The sequence below is a fragment of the Temnothorax longispinosus genome, chromosome 1 (genome assembly GCF_030848805.1).
Source record: "Temnothorax longispinosus isolate EJ_2023e chromosome 1, Tlon_JGU_v1, whole genome shotgun sequence".
In the NCBI taxonomy this organism is placed as follows: domain Eukaryota; kingdom Metazoa; phylum Arthropoda; class Insecta; order Hymenoptera; family Formicidae; genus Temnothorax; species Temnothorax longispinosus.
This window is the reverse complement of record NC_092358.1, coordinates 23,797,934-23,823,338: the sequence shown is the minus strand read 5'-3', so window position 1 is coordinate 23,823,338 and position 25,405 is coordinate 23,797,934. Positions and strand designations below refer to the sequence as shown.

The 25,405-nt window shown below is 34.0% G+C and overlaps 2 protein-coding genes across 10 annotated transcripts; one reads left to right on the top strand and one right to left on the bottom strand.

Annotated features, from left to right (window-relative positions):
• Positions 1 to 68: 68 nt before the first annotated feature.
• Positions 69 to 15,289, bottom strand: LOC139819703 (NADPH-dependent diflavin oxidoreductase 1). 7 transcript variants are annotated; one of them, XM_071789353.1, is made up of 12 exons: positions 14,296 to 15,289; positions 12,082 to 13,572; positions 11,818 to 11,900; positions 6,301 to 6,418; positions 6,044 to 6,125; positions 5,810 to 5,949; positions 5,509 to 5,654; positions 5,248 to 5,333; positions 5,029 to 5,175; positions 4,585 to 4,896; positions 4,227 to 4,429; positions 69 to 4,109 (listed from the first exon to the last, which is right to left on the bottom strand). In XM_071789353.1, exons 1-12 carry the CDS (start codon positions 14,391 to 14,393, stop codon positions 3,983 to 3,985), a joined length of 3,033 nt encoding a protein of 1,010 aa, XP_071645454.1. In that variant the 5' UTR covers positions 14,394 to 15,289; the 3' UTR covers positions 69 to 3,982. The 7 variants fall into 7 exon arrangements, with proteins under 7 accessions (XP_071645454.1, XP_071645397.1, XP_071645424.1 ...); XM_071789296.1 differs by lacking the exons at positions 11,818 to 11,900; positions 12,082 to 13,572; positions 14,296 to 15,289 and adding exons at positions 8,964 to 9,238; positions 10,671 to 10,867 and having other exon boundaries at positions 6,301 to 6,421; XM_071789323.1 differs by lacking the exons at positions 11,818 to 11,900; positions 12,082 to 13,572; positions 14,296 to 15,289 and adding exons at positions 8,964 to 9,238; positions 10,393 to 10,466 and having other exon boundaries at positions 6,301 to 6,421.
• An 18-nt stretch (positions 15,290 to 15,307) lies between these two features.
• Positions 15,308 to 25,357, top strand: Trbd (ubiquitin thioesterase trabid). 3 transcript variants are annotated; one of them, XM_071789253.1, is made up of 8 exons: positions 15,308 to 15,447; positions 17,727 to 18,746; positions 19,036 to 19,317; positions 19,425 to 19,626; positions 19,853 to 20,130; positions 20,354 to 20,583; positions 20,776 to 21,205; positions 21,394 to 25,357. In XM_071789253.1, the coding sequence occupies exons 2-8, from the start codon at positions 18,031 to 18,033 to the stop codon at positions 21,470 to 21,472; spliced, it is 2,217 nt and encodes a 738-aa protein (XP_071645354.1). In that variant the 5' UTR covers positions 15,308 to 15,447; positions 17,727 to 18,030; the 3' UTR covers positions 21,473 to 25,357. The 3 variants fall into 3 exon arrangements, with proteins under 3 accessions (XP_071645354.1, XP_071645344.1, XP_071645362.1); XM_071789243.1 differs by lacking the exon at positions 15,308 to 15,447 and adding an exon at positions 16,124 to 16,812; XM_071789261.1 differs by lacking the exon at positions 15,308 to 15,447 and adding an exon at positions 16,819 to 16,968.
• The last annotated feature ends 48 nt before the right edge of the window (positions 25,358 to 25,405 follow it).

Genomic DNA, 25,405 nt, shown 5'->3' with positions numbered 1-25,405 from the left:
AAAAAATATTACTATTATTATAATTTGTTGTACGGAAATATTAGCTGATTATTTGTTAACGGGGATAGTTAGTCCTTATTCATTTATTTAACGTTCTTTCTACAATAAATTGAATGATTCAAATTGTTTCCATAAATCTACTTATTGATAAAACGCAACCGTGAATTTCTTATTTTACAAGGTCTTTACTTTTACATATCTAAGGTTATCAGAAGTTGCATTCTCAATCGTGGATTAAAAGAAGTCGATTTTCCAGATGTCGAATAAAATGATGCGCAAATGTAATATTAAAAATTTAAATTTTCTGATGTTCAAAATTTAGTGAATTATTAGTGAATTATAAAAAGTGAGAATTTAATTGACTTGATTCTTCAAAATAAACTTCTCTTTTCCAAAAACCAAATCTTGGAAAAGATTCAAATGTAGGATCGAAAAATATTATTGAATATTATTGAAAAATAATTTTAAATAGCTTAATGTATTTACGATCAAGAGATCTGCAATTCTTTAAACTTGGATATTTATAATTAATATATTGTATAATTAATATATTATGCATACATTCCAACATAGAAATGATAAAGCTCCATAGCGATGATAATGAATGAATCAAACCTTACAACTTATATCATTAAAGGCTTGTATCATTTTTATGTGGAAATGAATGCGTATTTAAATCTTATGTATAAATGTGTAATACTAATGCGTGAATATTTTTAATAAAGATTGCTTTATAGTATAATCTAAATGGTACGATATGCGCGAAACAATCCGTCGAATGAAATTTACTTGTGTGACTGAGAATCCACATATAAAAATATTTTATCTACTCTATCAATTTCTTTTTCCTTTTCTCTTCCTTAAATTCAATGAGTTTTCCGATTTTATTGGATTATTTATCGAATTCCCTTGATCATTTATTGTCTGTTGGTTTATATGGAGGATTGTCCTTGTAGGAATTCAGAATGCGTTTTAGAATTACCATTTTCGTCAGTAATAAGATAACGCGATCGAGGTAAGAAATTCCATTATTTTTTTTTAATAAGTAATGAATAGAAAATATTACACATATTTTCAATTGCAACGCAATGATTCTATGAGGCAACTTATTTATCATGTTATAACTGTATTTTCGTGGAGATGATTTTCATATATATATAATGCTATAATCTATTAAATCAATTAAATAGATTAATTAAATTGGATTACATATCAATGTAATCTAATTTTTGTTAAATTCTTAGAATCATTGCATCACAAATGAAAAAGTCCCTTTTCTTCAAATGCGTTTGTCGTACAACTGGTTACGTTCATCGATTAGTAAAAGTTAAGTCGATAAAAGATAATAAATTTATTATGATTATGCAGAGTAAGTTGATCGAGATAATAAATGTGTTATAGAGAGTTTGTAGATACTATATCAGTATTCCGTCTTTTAGAATATCTAACGAAGAAGTTATTAATTGTTCATTTGTGAGAGACGAGGGCTCACGATAAATTACATTTTAGCATAATTAAAAATGCATGTGTAAATGCGATCAAATAAAATTCGCACTTCTGCTGAATACATCCCACATCTTATACAGTGTTCCTAAAGTACTTCGACATATTATATTCTGTATTGTGCGGATTTAATAGTGCTTATCAGTACAGAGTAGAATACAATAGATAAAATCTGATAAAATCAGTAAGAATAGAATTTGGTAAAATTTAGTCAAACATTTTAGGAACATCTTGTTTGTATCATAACGGAGCATAATATTTGGATGAAATTCCTGTACAAAAATATAAAATTAAAAACACTTATAAGCTGTATCAAAATGTATCCTGTACTAAAGTTAGTTAATATAATGTAATATAAATATTACATACACTGTTATAAAATTGCTGTGAGGAAGCTTTAGTCGGAATAAATAATAGATTCTTAAATTTGTGTGATAATAATAACGTGATCATGATATTAATGTATATGTTTAGCGTAAGTTTCAAAAAACATTTAACATTAGTTATTTAAAGCTATAATCTATTTAAAAATCCACTTTTATTTAAGCAATAAGTGCTGCAATTAAAAAATTGTGGAGATTGTCCAGGTACAGCTTAATGGAAGAGTATTGTATAGCTTAATCTCACGACCACTTAAAATGCGTAAAATACATAAATTTTATCGACATACATAAAGCATAAATAACATAAGCATGTATACAGATGACAATCTTGTATACATATGATGAAAAAAGATTACATCATTATTACAAATACAACATAATCATAGCCCAAAAAAATGTAACTATATTTCCAATTTCTAGAATCGTCGTTTATTAATCTATAAATATAAGGTGGAAAGCTCGTCGTCAAAATTGTGAGAGGACTAGTATCAATTGGATGGCCAACAGTCTTAACTCTCCTGCATCATTTCTCGTAACGTAGTATAATTTGTTCTAACTGTTGCAAAACAGAAAGTTTATAAAAGCATACTAAAATTTGATGATTTTAAAATTTAATTGAAAGTATCATGAGACCAAAAAGTAGAAAAATTGTTTTAAAATGACTTCATTATGACTTCTGAAAAAAATTCGAAATACTGCAAATCTTTATGGAAATACAATATATATCAATATGTAGTAAAAATATTAAATAAAATACCAAATAGTACTAAAAAAGTAAAAAAAAATACAACCTTGTAATTACAGAGTAGAATATAATGCTACAAATAAAACGAAAATTCATTACAAGACTATTACATCAGATCTTGTTACATTCTATTATGATGTAAAGAAATTATCAGACTTGGCCTTTTATTTTGTATTATTTGTAATTATGTCGACTTTTAATTTTACCAGATTCAAGCTGCAGAATTTAGACAATTCGAAATTGTAAATTTAGTTTTAATATAATTAAGTAAAATCATATATATAATTGTTTAATTTGTAGAATGCTGAGAATTGTCATTTAAAATTATCTCGTCTTTAAAATTAGTTTCATACTGTAACATATCTATGACCAGACTAATTTAAAAACGAAATATTCTCTGCAGAAAAATTCAGCATGGCAACTTTAGCGTAAACTCTATTTGAAAATGTAATGCTTATCCATTAAGAGATATATCCATTAAGAGATATATTCTCGTTGCGTGTTTAGTGCTATATGAGAAATCATTCGATAATAATTGTATTAAATGTTTTCATTCTCTTTTAAATGTGATCGTAATAAATGAACGTTATATGTATATAGCGTTAAACGCGCAACGAATTATACAGATTTTATACGTGATCTTCCTGATAAATTTAATGATTTAGCGATTACTATTTGAATACGAAAACTGAAGCGACGCATAGCTTCTTTTTATTAATAAGGCTTATTGGTCCGGTTTTAGTAATAGGGGCAGTAGTAATATAGTAGACCTAGTTTCTATAACCTCATAAAACCATGGATTCCGGTATTTCCTATACAAATCTGTTGTAAGACGATCAGATTGTGTCATTAATGCACTTTACATGGTCTTAATTTACTTTCGTATTTCTATTTCTCCTATTAACGGGACTTTAAAAATCATCAATCAATAGAAACTTCAAGCCACACACCTATAAAAAACACGCATTACTTCAAACGGCTTTTACTTAAAAGTTTATCCTTATAGTTTGTTATTTAAAGAATTGTAGATTAGATATATATATATATATAGATTTATACGTATATGTTTAACGTATATATAAGCAAAGAGCATTCTCCAAAACACTTCTCTCATTTGTGTCGAAGAAAGTAACTTCCGTTTCTGAAATATTATTTCTTTTCTCGAGCTGTTCTTAGAAATAACATTTTACTTATCCTCTTCGACATTGTTCTTTCTCCAAGTTTTTAAATTATTTTATATTAATTTGTAATTGTGAAAGATAAACTGTGCATTCTTAATTTTTAATCTTTTTTCTAGCTCCTGAGTTAATATATAAGCATATCGCGATGCTGAATCTTAACTTTAAAACGATCAAAATGTCACGTTGGCCACGAGAGAAGGCATCACCATGGAAAATAGAATTCCCGTGAAAATCCCCGTGATCAAAGACGCTGCCCCAAACATGCCAGCTGTCGAAGCGTACTGCGAATCCACCATTCTAAATACAAAATATCGTGTAGTAACATTGTATGTATATGTATATATTGTGTACAAAGTCACATAAATTTCGTGTATTTTTTAATTTTTCTCTTTATTTTTCATTAATCATGCTTACCTAGGGCAATACATCATCGATAATGACGACAGATAGCCGCTACTAAGGCCCATAGTAACGGCAATGACGAAGAACACCCAATCATTATTGATAAGTATCGGCAATATTCTTTTTGTTTCAGCCGGGTGATAGTTGCAAAGCAAGAATAACGGTATGTAAGCAAGTCGCAGAACCACTGGAATCACCAGATATCTCTTGCTCGGCTGTAAAAGAATTAATAAATAAATAGAATTTATACAGTACGTATCAAAGATATTTATCAACTATAATTTTGTACCAATATAATAAACCATGCAAGAAATGTAAAATATAAATATGATATTATAAAATGTAATATATAAAACTGGAGCCTACATACCCACTGAACTAATGATGCAATCGAGCTTCCCAGCATGGCGGTGATATTGAACGTTAAAAAGCACATAACGCTGCTATAATAGTCAGATGGAACCACAAAATTCTCATCTGAAGAACGTATATCGGATTGGACAGATGGGAAAAGCGCTAAAGTAACGAAGAAGATTAAAAATGTGTTGAAGCATTGTGGGAAACACGCCTTGAACACCAGCCAATAGGCTGGTTTAGGTTTATGTTTTCCTCTTGAACTGCTCTCTAATTGTCTTTTATTCATCTCTTTCTGATGGAGAAGCTCGTGATATCGATAGAACCTCTGCAATACAATTTATTAACATTAGTTAAACAATTTCTTTATATACTTAGTTCGAAAGTTAATAAACCACTGTATTAATTAATAAATTTATAAATGACTAATTTAAAAATTCATTTTTAATAAGAATCTTACGTTAATTGGAAGTGCAAAGTATGTGTCAAAGCAAGCCAAGAGAATGAACAAAGCCGTGATGAAATAATATATGGCGGCGGTGCGCGCGTTCGGAGCCATTATTTGCGCTAGGAAGTTTATTATAGCTGTAAAAGTTCCACTGATATTCTGAAAATAACACATGACAAATGTCTTTACATTATGCAGCTCTTTATCAGATGTGATTGATGTGATACTTACTGAGCCTAAAACAACAGCGCCCGTGTACTTAATGGGTAATTTAGCTGCCATTCCAAACACCGAGTTCTGGTAAATGCCATTGGCAGCTAAAACATAAATTTTCAATTATGCACAATTTAAATATCAAGAATCAATAACGGAAAGATGTTTACTAATAATTACATATCTTTGTTTATTAGTTATTATATTAGTTTTAATATAATTTATTAAACATTTAATAGTTTTAAATACTGATAAATTAATAATAAAGAAGTTACTTACTATTTAATATAACAACGGATACCATAGTAATCCAGAAGAATACTCCAGACCAGTCAGAACTGTCAGTCATTGCCAAGACGACAGTAAAGACAAATATCAAGACCAGAACAAAGATACTCCATACTATGCGCGTCGTCAAGTTACCTCTGAAAAGTCAGAAACATCTCTTTAGTAAAGCGCATTATTATTTAATAATCATTAATTAAATGAATATCATTAATATTATAACAAAGGTGTATATCAATTAAGGAGACATCAAATATTTTTGTTGCAAAATGTATATTTTATTTTGTATACATACCCAAATTGTAAAAATACATTTAACCAGTTGAATAACAAATTCGGTACTTGTGATGCAAATCCCAGATATGCTAGAAAATTCGTCGCATAGTTCGTATCTACACCAGTATATTCCTTAGACAATTTGTATCCGACAAAATACTGCAAATATATGGCAATTATGTATATATGTATATATATGTAGTGTTATAATTTTAACTAGTGCAATTATTATAAATCATTATACTTGGCTTACTTGTTTAGCTGTTATAAACATATTCCATGGCATCAAGGCACCGATTCCATGCAGTACCAATATGAAAAATACTAAATTTAATCTAAAACAAAATACAAAATAATATAACTTTACTTAAATCAACTATATTTTTACGATATTATTACAATATTATTACGTACAAAATTTTATATATTAAGTTATAAATTTTATGTATAATTTTGTAATATAAACAAGTAATTTTTGTCAAACAAATATTAATAAACATATAATTATACCTATCTCTAGGAGGATTCAATTCAAGATCTGCTTGATCCATTGTAACGCCTTTAAAATTCAATTCGTCGTCAGGTCTACCTGTACCTTCCCATCCCGGTGAAAGACGAACAGGTTCTGAACCTTAAATGCAAATTAATTCGTCAATCTCAAAGATTTGCTAAATACTTTATATTACGTGTATTATTTATAATATTAGATCTTGCTGCCAATATCACTATTATTACATTAATTATAAATTCAAAAAGTAATTTAAATTAACTTAATTTAAAAAATAATTTTTTATTTAACGTTAAATTAAAATAAAAAAGTTTCTGTTTGAATCAAATTCAGATTTTTCTTTCTTAAATTTTCAAATTAAGAAATTAAATTACCTAAGCTAATATAACATTCTTAAATCATTCTTCTTAAATTTAAGAAATTAATATCTTACTATATATATATATTAAAGATATATTAAATATATTTATTAATTTTAAAAAGATATATTGCAAATAAATTCAGAATTTAATAAATTCTGACTTTTATCACAAAGAATTAAAAAAATAATTCTAATAAAACAATATTGAGATGTTCAAATTAATATGGTTCTTAAGTATAAAAGGCAAGAAAGATTTGGATATAAATAGCACACCGAGAGATATCTTAAAGAGAAAAAGAGTAAGAGAAGTAATTGAGATAGCTGATTACAAAAAAAAAAGATAATTACGTACAGTCGCTATAATGGAATGTCACAATCAATTGACTCATTAAGATCAATTGATGCACTATGAAGACGTAATACATAAATACACGAAATATTAACAATTTATACAAAAAGATAGATAATAATTAACGTAATAAAAAGTAATATGTATGTATAGTACAGTAATTGATTATCAATTACTAATAAGCAAAAGAAAAGTGTTATAAGATGAGCAAATAAAACTTGTAAAAAAAAAACGGTTATAAATTATCTTTTACAAAGCTAGTATTAGCAAAATTGCTAATATACAAAACTACATAAATATATAAATAAACTAATAAAAATATAATATCTAAATATTATTCTCAATAAGTAATAAAGTAAATTCAACGTATAACTCGTATAAGACAAACAGATTTGATTATAATCATTATATAGTACAGCATCCATGAAATTATAAAAAATTATGTACTTATGTCAATTATATATGAGAAAGAAATTGTCAACTACCTGTTACAGCCATTTTCCTTGCACTTAATTATATAAATCGATGTTAGCAAAATAAGTAATAAAGAAAGATTATATCATTGCTCAGTGGATTATAAATTATTGATAATGATTTTTTACTGATTGCCGTGGGAATTAGAAACACTGCTTCAAGTCTCGCGCTTATGACTGTTAGTGACTACAGAATAGGCTCTCATATTCATTTAGCTAAATCAGCATGTCACATCAGCAAAATAAAACTTTATGCACAAGAGAATGTGATTCTCTTATAGAAGCTACAATGAAATATATTTTAACGCTGTTAGTAACATTATTACTGTATAATTATGAATAATACAGAGTTATTAATATTAACAATTAAATATACAATGTAATGAACAAGCAATGCAAGAAAGATTGATAAGTTACAAAAAGCTGCATGCTAAGTAAAAGTATAAATAATGTAAATATAAAAGATAAATAAGAGAATAGAGAAGAGAAAAAGATACATAAATAAACCAATACGTAATAAAATTCTGAATAAACATATCGATTATTTTAAATCTTGTACATTATTTTATAATTATTTTTTAATATTTTTAGTGAGTTTAAAATCGATTTTCTCTTTATATTTTGCTGAAATAAGACTTCTAAGAATTTTAAATGTACTTATGGTTATCTGCTACAAAGCAATAAGATAGCAAGTAATAAACATGCACTCCAAAATGAAAAAGACCTTTTGTCTTCAAAATATCTTATCAATCTTCAATTGTACTATAATAGAGTTAGATAAATGATAGCTCAGAAAAATTCTCAAGAGTCCAAGAAAATAAACATGTTCTCTTGATTTTTGATATTTAAGATAATTTAATTTTCGAGATTAAAGATAATTTATTAACTTTATTAAAAATGAATCAATCTCTACGAGTGTATTATTAAACCTAAAATTATTTCAATAACATAGTTAATACAATTATCAGTCATACAAAATACAATTCACAATATGTTAAATTCAATCTAAACATTTGGATGTTGATACAATAATATTGCAATTGCAATTTTGTTCCATAGATTGAATTATTTAGAATTTATTTAAATTTCTCATTAAGAATAACTCAAAATCAATTATTTAAACTTCACTGAATTATCTTAAATCATAAGTATTATATATCTATCATGCAACATCAAAATGATAAATTAGATACTAATTTCGATTAAACCAGTTTGTTCAGCCGTCGCATGTTATACAATTATTATCAGATTTAAATTAATGAGATATGTTTTTGTATCAAGTTCAACAAACTACGAACCAATGTTAAACCCACAAATACTTCACTGTCAATGCCAAGGATGCCAAGTCCACAGCCTGAAAGCTTCTTGTACAGACTGGTTTGAGCAACTGTACAGCGGGAAAATAAAACTACAAGAAAGACGCTGCATTCCCCCGTAGCCATGACGGCGGATGCAACAGACGGCGTACTGCGGTCTCATTACCTTTCGAAGGTACGATGCGGGTCCCATTGGAGTCTTTCAGAAGAGTCTGCTCCTCAGGCCCCGCACCAAATTCCTTCTTCGTGTAAGTGCCCGCCATATTCCTTTTTTGTTGATTTTGTTTCCGTTACGAAAGAGAGGTTCTTCAAACGCTATTGACTTCGACGACGACTTCGGTAATAACTGCGACGACTTTAGTGCATCCCTCAATGACCGGTCCAGAAAGAGTGTAATTTTATAAGCACTTTCTGCACTCCACTGCACGATTTTGTCCTCGTCTGGAAAACAGTATTTATTTTAATTGTGGTATCTTTGGTGACATTGTATATAAAATTTTCATAAAATCGTTGAGGTTTGTCGTTATCGCGAGTGTCAAAATAAAATTTAAAGATCCTTAAATCATAAAAATTTGCATTTTTATGAATCACAAAGAATATATGAGGCGATATCCAATGCCAAATTTTCTTAGAATCTTATTATTGCAGAGATTAACACAAGAGTGTCAAAATATAAAAATATCATCAAAAATATTATCAAAAATATCAGTAAATAATTCTAAAAATTCGAATTATAAAAATAAATTATATTTCTTGATTTTAAGCAAACTACAAACACTAACATAATATTAATATCTTATACAAATATGATCATACTAGTTTAATAATTAAATCTGAATACACTCAATATTTCTAACATAAGTAAATTAAATAAAGAAGAAATTAACAGTATCAGTGTAACATCTTTATAAATCGCAAAAATGAATTAGAAAATAAAATATCTTCTATTACGTATGTACAATGACCCAGATATGATATCAATGTTGCAATCAAGGGATTGGATATACCTCGTGCAAGTACTCTTGATGTAGGTCAAGCAAGCAAAATATTAAAGCGAGCGTGATAAACATACAAATTCTCCTCTACGCTAGTCTAGATTACGAGACAAGTCGGACGTGTGTAGGTATTCCGTGCGCGTCTCGCAGCAGGGCAGGTAGGTTAAGGGAGAGTTAGGAAGAGCGTGGCCGATGAGAGAATAGACAGACCTTACGCCGCGCCGGGCGAACCTTTTTTTTGCGTTGCTCGTTCTCGCGCTCGACTACCGGAGTAACCGGAGAGCGATTCGCCAGGCTTATTGCCGGCGATTGACGTTAATGGGCCGCCCGAAGGGTGGGTGCGTGGCGAGAAAAAGAATCACGTGCTAACGTCCATCGGCCGACGGTTCGAGGTTCGAGCGCGGTTCCGTGCGGTTTTGTTTGTTTGCCTGGCCTCGCACACTGGGCGCGAGAGGAAGAGAGGGAGAGAGAGAGAGAAAGAGAGGGAAGAAAAAAAGGGGGTTGCAGTCAGCGACGGAGTAAACGGAGTTGAGCCGAGATCGTACGAGATACCGGGAGCGGCGGAAGCACTGCAGGACGGCGGCACGCGAGCAACCGTACCATGTTTTTCCGTACTGCACGGCAACGGCACACTCCGCTTAGGTTAGGTCGCGAGTCGCGAGAGGGGAGGTTACGAGTTCATCGAGATATTCGAGATATACGGCGCGGCGCCGAAGCGCCCCGAAGAGCGCCGAGCGCTCACGAGGGTGCGACGTTCGAAAAGGACGAAAGGTAAAAGGCGTAAAAATAGCCGCGAGTCGACGACGAGTCTCCGTTCGTTTCGATCGTTCGACGGGACGAGGAAAGAAAAAGAAAAAGATGAAAACACGGATACTCACACTCGCGTGGACACTGGACACGCGACGGCCGTCGAATGCCCGCGAACTCGCGGTTGGGACTGTTGGGAGCGCCGATATATTAATAAATCATGCGCGATAAATCGCGCTCGATGGAGCGTAACGTGACGTTCCTCCTGTTTACGCCCGCATTCGCGATTTCACTGATTTCAGCCGTGTTTTTCTCGTCTTTCGAGTTCTTCCCCCCCCCCCTCCGGAGTATGTACATACGATCTCTTTCGCGAATGCAAGAAGCGCGGCTAAAATGAATATGCGATCGAGCAGCATCGATAATTACGAGTCTCGCTTCTTTTAAGGTCTATTCAAACGTGCTTGCATCGCGGCGTGAATTATACACGTAGGAGAAACCTAGGAGAAACCAGCCAATTAGGCGTGTAATACGGATGAGCATACGCGCTGCGACATCGTTCCGCTTTGTACCGACGATTGGTCGATTTTTTTAACATGCACGCGGCTGTATGGATAGACCCAATAATTATATGGAAGCTGGTGACCTCATGATTGTTTAAATAATCGTGATGAAGATAAAGCAATCAACGGCGCTATAAAGAATGTTACGTAATTGCATCTAATGCAAGTAGCAGCGTATCTATTTCGAGTATTAATTACATCTTTACGCTTTATTAGATATCGAATCTTTTGATAAAAAATTGCTTAGCTTGCGTAAATAATTGCTAGAGTTGCATAACAGTTGCAACTCTAGCATATAGTTTTATAATAAAAGTTGTTAAAAGCTTATGCTAACAACTAGGAAAATAATAGAAAATAATAGGCTTAATTAATATCACAATTTAAAAGATAATTATACATATTTTGATATTTAAATGTATATATTAATCTTTGTGCTTTTGTGTAAAACAGAGACAATATATATTTTCAACACATACATGGATATATATATAGATACATTTATTTTTGTACAAAAGAACACATTTTTTTCTATTAAATATTTTCCCTAAGCCTCGGTGATTTTTTTTTACGTTTTGTCAACCCCAAGTTTCCGTTTGATATCGATTGCTCTTCTCCAAATGCTTAATGAATGTTTCTGCTTGCTCCTTCGTCATTTTACCGATTTCTTTTGCTAAACTAACGAATTCGTCGCGCACGTTGTCCGGCATATTCTTAGAATTTCCCGCTAAATAAATACTGCCATTGTTTTCTAAAAACTGCCAGCACAGCTCCTTTTGCTGGCGGATAAGATGCTGTACATATCTGAAAGAAAAACGTTGAAAAATACAATTAAGAAAGTTAAGATTTAATACACATATCCTCTCATTTATTATTTATATTATAATAATCAATTCTAAAATAACAATGAACTGTAACTTAATTTCATATTTGAGATAATAAAAAAAATTATAAATTCTAAAACAATTTTATTTTAATTACTTACATTTTACGATCCTGATCTCTGGAAAACGCGCAGAACACTTTCAGATTGTTCTCCCTCGATAAACGCTCAAAATCCTGCCTGCAATGATAATCCTTATCCTCATTCCTGCATCCAAAGAACAGGATGCATTCTTTCAGGTCTTCTTTTTTTGCCCTCTCCAAAAGCAAAGATCTAAACGGAGCCACTCCAGTTCCAGGGCCAATCAAAATCATCGGCTTGTCATTGTTGAATCGAAAAGTTCCTTTCTGCAGCCAAAAGATCACTTTGTCGTTATTTTTTAAACTTGCTAGCCACTTTGAACATAACCCAAATCTTGGTTCCACCAATCTGGTCTTAAATTTAACTACCGCTACCAAGACTTGTATTCTATTTGGAGTAGCTTCTAAGCTGGAGGCAATGCTGTAAAGACGTGGCTTTATTGGCGACATGATTTCAAACAATAATTTAATGTTCATCTTACTGGTCGTGTGAGGGAAATCTGTGAGAACCTCCAAAATATTTCGTCTCGGTCTGTTTATATAATCATAAAGCTCTTCTTGACCAATCGGACTGGCAAATTCGCTCAGTTTTTCTTTCTCCAACTCATTGTCGCTGACAAGAGACAAAGTGTGCATGGTAGATCTTCGTGGCTTGAAATTCAGATCCCAGTATTGCTCGACGATCTCCCTCAAAGTTAAATTTCGTTTTAAAACAAACGGAACCTTTATCTCCTTCTCCGATACTTGGATCACCGTATCTGGAAACAGTTTTATCTCGTGTTCGCATAGTATGTCGAAAAATCGTTTCACCTGTTCCGCAGTATTCTTTGGTCTAATGTAGATAACGTCTCCAGGATCATATTTAATATTATCCGCTTGGATGTTTATTAATCTAACATCTTGAAAGTGATCTTCGGAAGTGGTTCTTATATTTTCGACTATTGTTCCTATTCTAACATCGTTATTTATGAACGTTTCTTGCGCATAGATGTCAGCATTTGATTGATACGGACTGCCTGTTAACCGTTCGTCAATATGTATCGGATTTAATTGATTAATTTCTATTATTGAAACACCAAATCTCTCGATTATTAAATTATCTTCATTCGTTTTTTCTTTCACAGAAATTTCAAAAACGTCTACAATTTCGTCCCATAATTTTTTGATCCAGGGATCAACTACAGCGTCAATTCCCAGATTGTGCTGATCATCAGCAAGTCCAATGGGCAATAATTCTTCGCCACCTAATTGCGCAAGGCGTTTGTTTAATTTCTTCGCAGCAAAGTTGAATTTGGAATACGAACTGTCGCCCAATCCAAGTACGCCATATTTTAGATTTTTGAGCATGGTTGCTGGAAGATTTTTGCGCAATAGTTGTCTCCAAAATTGTTTCATGTTGGCTGGAGGGTCTCCTTGTCCAGTCGTTGCGACAACGAAGATAATCAGTTGTTCGGAAGGGAGATTTTGAATATCATATTCAGCCAGAGATGATACGGTGCTTTGCAATCCTTTTCTATAAAATTAAAAAAATCATATATATTCTTAGTTTTAAATTAGGATATAAATATTTACATAAATTTCAAAATAAACTGTTTCTTCTGTTTTTTACATAAGAAAAGAATAGAATATTGTTTATTTTTCAAATATTAAAATGTTAATATTATTTATTTTTTAAATCAAAATAGGATATTTTCTATTTTTATTTTAAAATTCAAACAACGTGTAATAAGAAATTCTTGACAGGTAGAATTTACATGGATAAGAGTAGATCCAGGGAGAGTTTATAAGGAGACTTGATTCGTGTATAGCGTAGAAGTAGATCATCAAGATAAAATATCACTTAATTACATAATTAAATAATTTAAAATAAACTTTATATTATATATAAAGAGTTGGAATATAATACATTTGCTTTTTCTGTCTTTTTTTTCTTTACTTTATATATAAATAAATAAAATTGAAAATTATTCTGAATAACATAAATGCCGAAAAAAAGAGATATGACAGAAATGTAGAATCTTTATCGCTGATTTCTTTCTTCTGAATATTGTTAGCTAGAAAGAAAAGATCGCATTCATAGCGAAGCTAATTATATAGGAAAAATAACAAACGTTAAAGATATAAAGGTGAATCACGTCTGTTTAAAGATCATTTAAAGATATGAGAGTAGGATTTGTGTGCCAAAAATTTTCCCAGAGGAGAAGGTTCGTGTGCCAGAGGGGAACAATAACAAAACCTTTTGGCGCTCTTCCAGATCTGCTCGGCGACGTCTTGAGCGGTTCCGGTCTCGCTTCCGTACAGCACCCGGATAACCATTTCATCCATTTTCGTCATCGCAATTCTTTCACGTCGCAATTGAATAAACTTTTCGGCGATGACGGGCAGTCCACGTTACTGAAGTGTCTCAGCTGATTCGAACAGTGATGTCATCGCGATCAGACGAGTGTATAGCTAGAGAGTTTTTAGCTACGTCACCTTGCATACACTTTGCATACTTAAAATAAAACATCTGGCACTGAAAGAGAGACGAAGAAAAGTCGTTATATTGCTTCTTTCGAGAACGATTGACAGCATCGTAGTTGTAACATCCAAATTACATGTCTAGCTGAGTGCGAATTCTTGAAGGAGTCTAATCGCTTCAAATTCTTTAATTCCCTCAATTAAAAACACTATAAAACAGATAGGTCTTTATATTCGTTACATTGATTGCATCCCTTGTATTTTATTTTAATTCTCTATTGCTACATTATTTTAAATGCAGACTGAAATGTGGGAATAAAAGCAGTTGTAACGAACAAACTCGCATTAAATGCCGTAAAGTGGAGTAAACATAAGGATGTGGTTATTTATACGTTTGGAGCAACGCGGGAAAACCTTCCGTGGCATTTGCGACAGCTAGCCGACCGACAGATGCGGAACAATCTCGCGATCACGTTGATGAAATGTCAAGGATAAACGTTTGGGCAAACTGGTCCCAATTGGCAGCGGGCTCCGAGGGATTATAAATAAAAAAATCGCCCCGTCGATCGTGCCGATGCAATCGTCTTTCTCACGGTTTTCGAGGGAGATCTCTAAACTCGGTTTCGGCGCGAAGCTTATCACAGTTATCACGGAGAGTCATCGAATAGAGTGAAAGTCATTCGGATTCAAAGGCAGCAGACGTGCAGATTTAATTCGAGGGCGTTGTTCATGAGAATCGGAGTCGAGTTGCCGAAGAGTATACACGCGCGAAAAGTCTTCTTCCGGAAACGGATGTCTCGAGGCGCACCGTCGACAATGCCGAGAGCGAAAAAACGTCTCTCAAACGATCTTCAATGGCTTTAGTCCTGCAACGAGACGGGAAAGTGGAGGAACACGATTACACGCGGAGTCGCAACATGATTTTGAGGTTAGCCTCGTGTGATGTAACGGTATTATAATTAACAAACCAGCTGGGAACAATGACGTCTTCATTCGTATAATTGAAGATTGGATAAAACCGCTCTGGATCTTGTTTTTCCAGCGAAATCATTGGTTCATCAGCGACTTTGAGAGCGTTTTTTTCGCGACGGGACGAAAACGGAGTTTGAGGTTAGATTAGCTTTCCAGATAGCAAATCGTGAGAAACTGCTCAATCGCGTTCAATATCCTGATCTTTTTTTCGGCTAGATTATCTAAGTCGATTTCTGCGAAGAGGGAAAGAAGCGTGAAAACAGCGGGACGAGAACTGAAGTTAGGTTAGATTATTCACACACGCGTGTTTTCGACGAAGACTCGGATCAGTCGGATCGGGGGAGGTTCGGCTGACTGTCGAGACGCACGAAACCGTCGAAATTACGTTTTTCTGACGAGAGACCCGCGATCCACCGGCGACTTCATCGTCGCCGAGCGAGGGTTCGAGGACTTTTGAGGTTAGCGGGACTAGCGGGAGTTCGGGTTCGAGGTTAGCCGCGCGGCGCGCACTCTCGACGGAATCGCCATACGCGCATGCTCCCATGACGTAACGGTAGTCGGCGAGAAGGGGAGGGGGCGCGCGAGCGGTTGGCAGTACTGGCACCCGTCTGTTTGCGGATGACTGTCAAAACCTACTTCCGCAGCCAGCGAGCGAGATCGCCGTCGTCGTCGTCGTCGTCACCGCTGCCGTCGCCGTCGTATTCGCGGAGCAGTTCGCCAGCATCGGGTGACGGGCGGGGCAGCACGTCGTGGAGCGCGCGCGAACGCTCGCGGACGATGTCGTGACGTCGTGACGCGGTGACCAGCGGTGACAGCGACTCGCGCTTCTCGTGTCTTCTACCGTGTCTTCGTCGAGACGAGAGAGAGAGAGGGAGAGGGAAAGAGAGAGAGAGAAAAAGAAAGAGAGACGTCGCGCCGCGGTTTGTCTTTCTCCTCGCTGCGTCTCGCGTTCCCGATTCCTCGTCGTCGTCGTCGCCGTCGGATAATCCCGAAGGAAAAGGAAAGGAAGGGCCGAGCGTCGCGCTCGCGAGAGATTGATCGTGCGCGTACGTGTGCGTGCGCGCGAGTGAGCGAGCGAGAGCGAGCGAGCTTAACCTGCCTACCTGCCTGCCTACCTGTCCGTTCCCGCGAACGCGAGCGGCGCGCTGACGAAAACCTGCGCGCTCGCTGGTGCATGAATGGTACATGAGTCGGCCGGACAGTGCCGAGCTACGGGATCTCTCATGGAGGACAGCCGAGTGTGACGGTAGCTGGCGACGCGCGGGGCTCCACAAGGTGGCACGGGATAACGTCAAGGTTACCGCAGCCCAACCATCCAGAGGTAGTCGCGCGTCTCTCGACCGTCCGAAAAAAAAGAAGAAAAAAAAATAACGAAATTAGCACGAGGCTCCCGATTTCCGAAAATTTTCCTGTCGTTTCTCGCGCCCGTCGAGGAGGCACCTCCGACCGGGGGAACTCGCCTCCGCCGTTCCGCCAGGTTAGGTTTCCCTCGGGGACGCGAAGGAGGGATACGGGGAGATCGGTCACGCGGTGCCGCGTGTTCTCCAATTTCGCCAAGTGCGGCTGAAAAGAGCGAGCGACGCGTGACGAACATTCCAATGCTCGAATATTCAAAGTGTATCTACTTATTACGTATATCTGTGATTTCGAAGTCATATGAGATATCGAGAATAGTCGTACAAGCGTTACGCTCGGTATAGAAGGGAGACACGTGTGCAAAAGATGGGTTTAAAGAGACTCGCAGTCCCTTTTACATTTGAATATTTAACTTCATTTGTCCCAAATGTCTGTCCCATTAAGCTGCATTTTATGCACCTTTCTATATACATATCTTATCTATATATATACATATAAGTTTTGTACATTTGGCTTTGTTTTTATCTCGGTCATGCTTTTCTCAAGTTTTCTATAAAGGGAGTTAGATGTATGGGAGTAAAAAGAGTAAAAGGGAACAGACAAAGAATAATTGAGATAAACAGTTTATCAACCGATGTTTCTTTCTTCACTAAATGACTCGACTTGATAGCAGTGATTCATTATTTTTTTTTATCATGCTTTCTGTATATTTTCTCATCCTTTTTTCTTATAATTTTAGCTCTTTCAATATCTTTAGATAACGAATCCTATTTTGAATGCAAGAAACATGAGAAAATATAACTAGGAGCAATAATATATTCCATATCACATACACATCCATTTATATTTTATGTAAATATTACTATTTCTTTTTTTCAGATTCTTCCACTGATGGCCACATTGGCACATCTCTAGCGGCATTGTTTCACCACAATCAGACATAATGCTGATCACATAGCGTATACTGGGCTGTAAACCACATACTTGGACGCAAATCTCCCCGATAGATTATGCGCTGCGCGGCATAGAAAATTCAACTAGGATATTTAGGATATTTAATGTACTGGTGCACATTTTGGCGTCATTTTTCAACTAAATATTTTCTTCCGCATCGAGAAGTACTGCATTCCTCGCGGCCAACGATACCGAAACCTCCATTGATTAATTCCTCCATCCATTGAAGATGACCAGTAGACTCGAGGAAACAGAGCAGAAATGGACTTGCGAGTACTGCACTTATGAGAATTGGCCCTCTTCTTTAAAATGCACCATGTGCAGGGGCGCCAAGCCTCTCCTGGGCGAAGACATTTATCGTCTTCGGGATCCCAGCCCCCAAAGAGGTTCCTCCAACGTCGCTTCCGGCCCCGTGTCCCAGATAAGTCCTACGGACAACTTTACTTCGCAAAATTACAGCCAGAATCTGCCTTCGGCAGGAAAGTGGGCCTGCACCATGTGCACTTATATTAATTATCAGAATACAACGCGGTGCGTACAGTGCAGCAACCGGAAGCCTGTCAATCAGTCTGTCAATTCATTAGCATCGAATCTACATGAACATTTAGCGCCGCTGCGACTGGCCGATGGACCACCAAACTCGGGATCGAATTCACAGCTGAATCCCTCGCCAATTAATCTCCATCCGGAACGATTGTACAATATGAATCCAGAGAAATGGTCCTGTCATGTGTGTACTTACGAGAACTGGCCCAAGGCGACCAAATGCGTCATGTGCGGTCATCCGAAGGAGAAGGATAAAAGGGATAAGGGAACACAGGGAAATGTGGGGGTGATTTTACCGAGTCCCGAGAGAGAACATAGTCAACGGGGCTTGCCATCGCCTCCACACGCACCTTATATTCATCAGACGCAGAGAGAGGATAATTTAGCGATAGGAAGGAGGTAATATTGAATTACATATTTTATATTTCATATATTTTGTAAAATGTGAACGCGTTATATAATAAACAATCATTATATAACAAGTATAATATTCAGAAAAGATAAATAGAAGAAATATTTAACGATTAACGATATTAACCATTCCGATATTTTTTTTTTAAATAAACATAATTTCTGACTATATTTTCTAAATAAGTTACAAATATGTGCGTTATGATATACTTACAAAAGAATATTCTTCTGTTAATATATTTTAATGCGTATTTATAACTTATCTTTAACATTTCAGAGGTCCACATAGGTATGCGGAGAGCCGGAACGATAGTTTATCAACTCCTCAATCTCCGAATAACTGTGATTACGAGCGCCGATTGAAGCAGTTAAGACGCCACACTGATTGGTGTTGGTTAAACGCTTGTCTCGGTATTGTCGAAGGTGACAACACTCCTGTTGAAGCTTACCTGGCGAGCGGTGGCGATCCTGCCCGCCAATTGACACATTCTGAGGTTTTGCTCCTCAATAGAAGTAGCGCGTTTGACGTTGGGCACACCTTGGTGCACTTGGCTATTAGGTAAACACAAATAACTTGAATAAATACTTCTATAAGTTGATATTATTAAATAAAGTACAATTCTTAACATTAATAGATTAATAGAATTTTAATTGGGATTTCGATAGGTTTCAAAGGGAAGATATTTTAGCAACATTGCTGTCGCAAATTGAAGGTTCGGGCTCAGGGGTGAAAAGGGTACCGAGTTACGTCGCACCTGATCTCGCGGTACAGATTCGCCGACATGTCACCAATAGTATACGCTTACGCAAAGGCTCATTCCCCTGTTATTTTGTTACCGATATGGCCACCTTCGCGTTGCCAGCCGAGGTTATTATGTATTATGATTTTAATATAACCTAAATGAAAAGTAAATCTTTTAATCTAGTTAACGTTCTACTTTTAAGTAATAAATAATCTTTAAACTTTTTAAATATTTAACTTCTATTTGTAATATATTCTAACTTACTGAAGAGATTGTATAAAAGTGTGCGAGTGCTCATGTATATACATATATATGTTATTTTTATATTTAAAATTGGATATATATTTTTAGGTTGAAGATCTGCCGAGCATTGTACAAGAGCAGATGCTAGAGGAATTGTTAGATAAGGAAGCTCAACAGCAATTGGAAGGCGGTGGTGGCGAACCGCCAGCTCTAAATTGGTCTTTAGAAATTACTGAACGATTAGGTAGTCGTTTACATGCGCTCTGGAACCGATCGGCCGGAGATTGTCTTCTGGATTCTGCTATGCAGGCCACTTGGGGTGTTTTCGATAGAGACAATGCTCTCAGGAGGGCGCTCGCCGATACCCTGCAACAAGCTGGGCAATTGTAAGATTTGCGATTAAATAAATAAATATATAATGTAATTTCCAGATTAATCAATAGATAGAATAATAATAAAAAGAAAAATAAATATAATTAAAAAATATAATTTTGAAAAATTATATTTAAAAAATAAAAGAATCTCAATTTAGTTAATAAATATTTAATTTTTTTCAATTATTCAGTCGAAATAAGCTTCATGTATTTTATACAAAATGTTATTTTTCAGCTTTTATCCTCGTTGGAGAGAGTACGAAGCCTCGCAAGCATCTAGGATGTTAGATTTTACTTTAGAAGAGACGCAGTGGCAAGAAGATTGGGAAAGCTTGCTAGCAACGGCCGCTCAACCCGGAAGCGCGTTAGAACAATTACACGTGTTTGCCCTTGCCCACATTTTAAGACGACCCATTATAGTTTATGGAGTTAAATATGTTAAAAGTTTCCGCGGTGAAGATATAGGTACATTTTAAAAAATACAACTATAACATTTTCTTTCTGTTTTCTTTAATTCTTTAAGATTTTTTCAAGACTAACTCAAGAATTAAGATTTCTATGATTCTTTAAAAGTCTTTTTTACGATTTTAAAGCGTTTTTTTTTTTAAAGATTTGTAAGATTTAGAATAATACCAATTATCTTTATGTATTTTGTAGGATATGCGAGATTTGAAGGCGTCTATCTACCACTATTATGGGAACCTTCATTTTGCATCCGTTCACCAATCGCATTGGGTTATACCCGTGGCCATTTCACGGCGTTGGTTCCAATCGAGCCCTACGCCTCGTCCAGAATACCGCCCCTCGCAACTCACGGGGTAGTGAGTGGGAACAACAGTCCACTCGAGCAGCTACAGATTCAGATGCAGACCACCTTTATGCCACTAATGGATCGTGAGCATAAGCTTCTGCCAATACACTTTCTCACGACTGATGAGATCGGTCGTGAGGAATCCATTTACAAAGAGTGGTTGGATGTATGTAGAACCGAGGGTGGAATTCTGGTAGCACAGCAGAAACTTCACAAAAGACCGCTGCTCGTTGCGCAGATGCTGGAAGAGTGGTTAAATCATTATCGTAGATTAGCGTGAGTAATTTTTAATTGTCTTGAGCTCTGTTAATGAATCATAACTGTAATATAAAGCAGTTAAAAAAAAAATAATTTTAAATTCTAATAATATAAAGAATATAAAATGACTAAAATTACAATAAATGTGATAATAATAATATAATAATATTCGATAATAAATAATTACTTTTTTCTCTATATTGCAGTCAAACCAACGAGGCACCTTTCTCGAGACCACCCACATTACAGGATTATAGTAGCGATGGTGATACCGAAGATGAGTAGTGCAGTAATTTTAAGAGAGAAGTGTTACGACTGACATGAGAAGCATCTCCATTTCTCACAAGTTGATTCTCAACCGAAAATTATAAAATGGTTAGTATTATAAAACGAAAACTATACGTGAATGCCGTACTTTCATGAATAACTCGATACAGAGAAACTACTACGTCCATACACTGGCAATGTACCATTTAAAAAATTGAGAACGCTGTCACATCGCTATGGATCACTTTGCAAGCAAAAATTATAAAGTTTGAATTAGGATTTACGAACTATATCAAACTATAATGCACTAATTATTGAGTTATTGCCATTATTGGGGAAAAAAAAATCCTTTTACAATTAAATTACCTATACATTTCTCAGAAATGTTTAGTTATGACATAGCAAGACAATGCCAGTTTGTTGCAAAAATCTTTCTTTGCGGAATGAATTATTTTTTTATCATATTATTATGCTGATGTTAACGCAACTTAAGAAAATGATGTAATACTTTTTTTATCGTGATAAAACATGGGAAGAAAATACGAGTTTAATTTTTTGATATGGAAAAGGGAATGTTGGATATATTATATATAAGTATGGAGATGTGTGTTTAAATAATACGTATAGGTGTTATACAATTCATTGCCAGTGACGGTGAGCGAAAGTGGGAAACATTGTCGTTTGTTACAAATTGTCGAATCGTTTTGCATAATATTAGAAATTTAATTGTTAGGCTATTGAAAATAACATTTTTTCACAGATAGTTTGTAAAAATATAGTCTCGGAGGAGGGAAAGAATTTGAAACTTCTTCTCTCGCAAAATATTGTGGAATTTTGCGAAAACGTTCGGACAGATTTTTGAGCATTCGTTTGTCGCGTTCCATTATAATGACAAACGAAATAATAAGTGTGATTTAATGGCAGACTTTTTAGTCTTCTCTCTAAGAAGGAAGAAAACTTAGATTATCAATAATCTTTTGAATAACTAATTTCGAGATATAATCACTTAAAAATTAATTATTCAGATATTGATTATCGATTGAAAGTTTCTTATCTTCAATTATAAGAATCAATAAATAGTTGAATTTCGAATAATTGAAAATAAGGAATTTTTCGTGTAAAACATCCTTGCTGCCGGAGTTAATTTTTCAAGAAAAGTATTTAAGTTTTTATTTTAATTTGATATATTTTAAATAAAATAAAAACATTTACTTCAATGAGATAACTTTTTATCTATAAAATTTTCGACTACAAAAATCTGCCACTAAAGATCGATGTAAAATATCTTATATAGTGACACGAGTTCCGACATACCTGAGACGCAATTCTTCAGGATAGTAATCTAGAAAAGTCAACAAATTCCGTGTATAATCGTCTTTAAGTCGTTTCACTTGTTATAACTTAGAACTGCGTTAAGGAAATCAAGCAGTCGAACACGAACAACGATCTGTCCCTTTTTAATGATCGAAATCGCGCGGATCTAGAGCGTTTATCTCCAATGGTGTGTTAATAGGAAAAAATATATAACTAACAGACTTGTGAAAAACTGTTTGCTCTGTAAAGAGAAAAAAATATGGTTTCATTTTTATGCGAGGGATATAATATATTATTATATAGTAATAATAATATATTAAATTTTTCGCGTAAGTGTGGTTCACAATCGTGTTAAATCTATATATATATATAACACTGTACGAACTTTTATAAGAAGCGATGAGAAAGAAATTAAAGAGATGAGTAGCACATATGTTTAAGCGTTAGGATTATTATCGAACAGCTGACACACATACACACACACACACACATACACACGCGCGCACGCACACACACGCGCGCACACACACGTATTCACACATCTAACAACGCATTCTAGCGAACGAACAAGCGATTGTAACAAATCTTTAATCAAAAAAGTACAAAAAGTCGCTAGAAACGTTTCTTCGGAAATACTTCTTCGTTTTTTCGATGTAACAATAATAGTCTTCATTTCTTACTATTTAATTCTGATAACAGCAACAATGTAGCGTCTAGTCCTTTTGCATATAGCACCACATCGCGTTTTTTTTCCTTTCTTAATTATGAATTAATTATTGCGCGATCGGAAGTCACGTGATAAAAATTAATGAAAAAGGCTTGAAAGGAGAGATCAAAACCAGATCAAGAAACCGGTGTAATTCTGTCGGATTTCGAAATAGATTTCGGAATTAAAGAAAAGTGAAAACTTTTATAATATAAAATGTAAAATTTTGAACATGATGTGATATGAAAAAGGTTGTATTATTATTAATTTCGACTTATTATTTTCGTCTTGTCTTTACGCGAAGTATCGTCCCTTTTTCCAAGCGTGTCATACATAATCCCTCCATATCCTGTATAGTTGTATAGATTAAAAATTAAAGGAAAAGGAGAAACAGATTTTAAATAATCATGAAGAAATCTGAATTCGAGAAATAAGTTCGAAGTATAATATTGCAGCGTAGAATATTGGAAGAAAAATTGTATATAGGTCTACACATGAACTCCAGGAACATTTCGAGACTTTATTTTAAGTCATTTTTAATTTATTGTACAATGCCAAAAATAAAGTCGAAATATTCCTGCAAGTAATTACACATTGCTCCAACATTCTGCATTATAGTTCGAATTTAAACCTGTGTTGCATTTTTTAATCTACAAATCATTGTTTTCAATATACGTTTTTTAATTGATTTATAAAAAAATCAAAGGAGCTTTTTCGGTCCTGTTTAAATTACGAAATAATTGGAGCTAATTAATTATCTCTATTATATATATAATCTATTTATTACAAATTATTAAATTAATTATGGATTATGTAAATAAATTAACTATTTCTCTCTCACGGAAAAGAAAATTTTTGACGGAGGTTACATTTTTATAAAGCCTTTGATTCACCGAAATTATATCGGTTTCTAGATCCCTAATTTTCGAGAGGGACAACTGGTATAAGTCAATTCTACAGTGTCCTGTCTGCGAAAGCGGCAGAAGCGAGGCTTATCGCTATGATTGTAATTGTTAATGTTATATACATCGACGATCGTTATTGTTATGATTATTACATAGACATAGCATAAGTCCGTGACTTACAAGGCCCATTTTAAACACGAAATTGCATCTTTAGAACGAATTCTATAAGTTATGCATTTAAACTAATGTTACTGTAAATTCTTTTTTTATCACAAAAAATGCGATAATGCTGGCTTCTGCGTAAAAAAAAGAAATGAAAGTAAGGGACTTTCTCTTTATTAATTTTCGATATTAATTGTTATTGATAAAAACCAGCTATTTTTAACGTATCATTGATAATTAACCTAATTTTGGTTTCTAATTATTTAATAGAAACTATTATTTTAATCAAATTAATTAAATTTAAACGTAAATTATGCATTATTAATAAGAACTGATATCGAAAATTAATTCTGAGGTTAACTTTTAATTAATTGATTCTCAGATTATAATTCTTGATGGACACGGCAAAGTTTTTTCGGCAAAATAGGGAAAAAATGTTAAAAAAAATTAACAATGTTCGACGGAGGTGTTTTCTTTTTAAGCAAGTATAGTTTTCTCGATTTATTGTTGCCAGAATTTGCTCTTGGCAGGTGATAAAGTATAGAGAGTTTTAAAAATCTATTCTCTAATCAGGAAGCAGAATAGAGAAGTCTATAAATATATAAATATAAATATTAATATTAATATAGAACATATATATGAGATATAGATATTATATGAGATAATATATCGATGTACAATAATTCGAAATAACGATTTATTATTATTATTATTATTATTATTATTATTATTACATGATTCTGACGATAATGATTATTATAAATAATATAATAAGAAAACATCGAGGTGTGAATCAATAAATGCTGAAGTACTTTATGTCATTTTCATCTTTATTGAAATAATTTTTCAGGGTTTACTAATCAG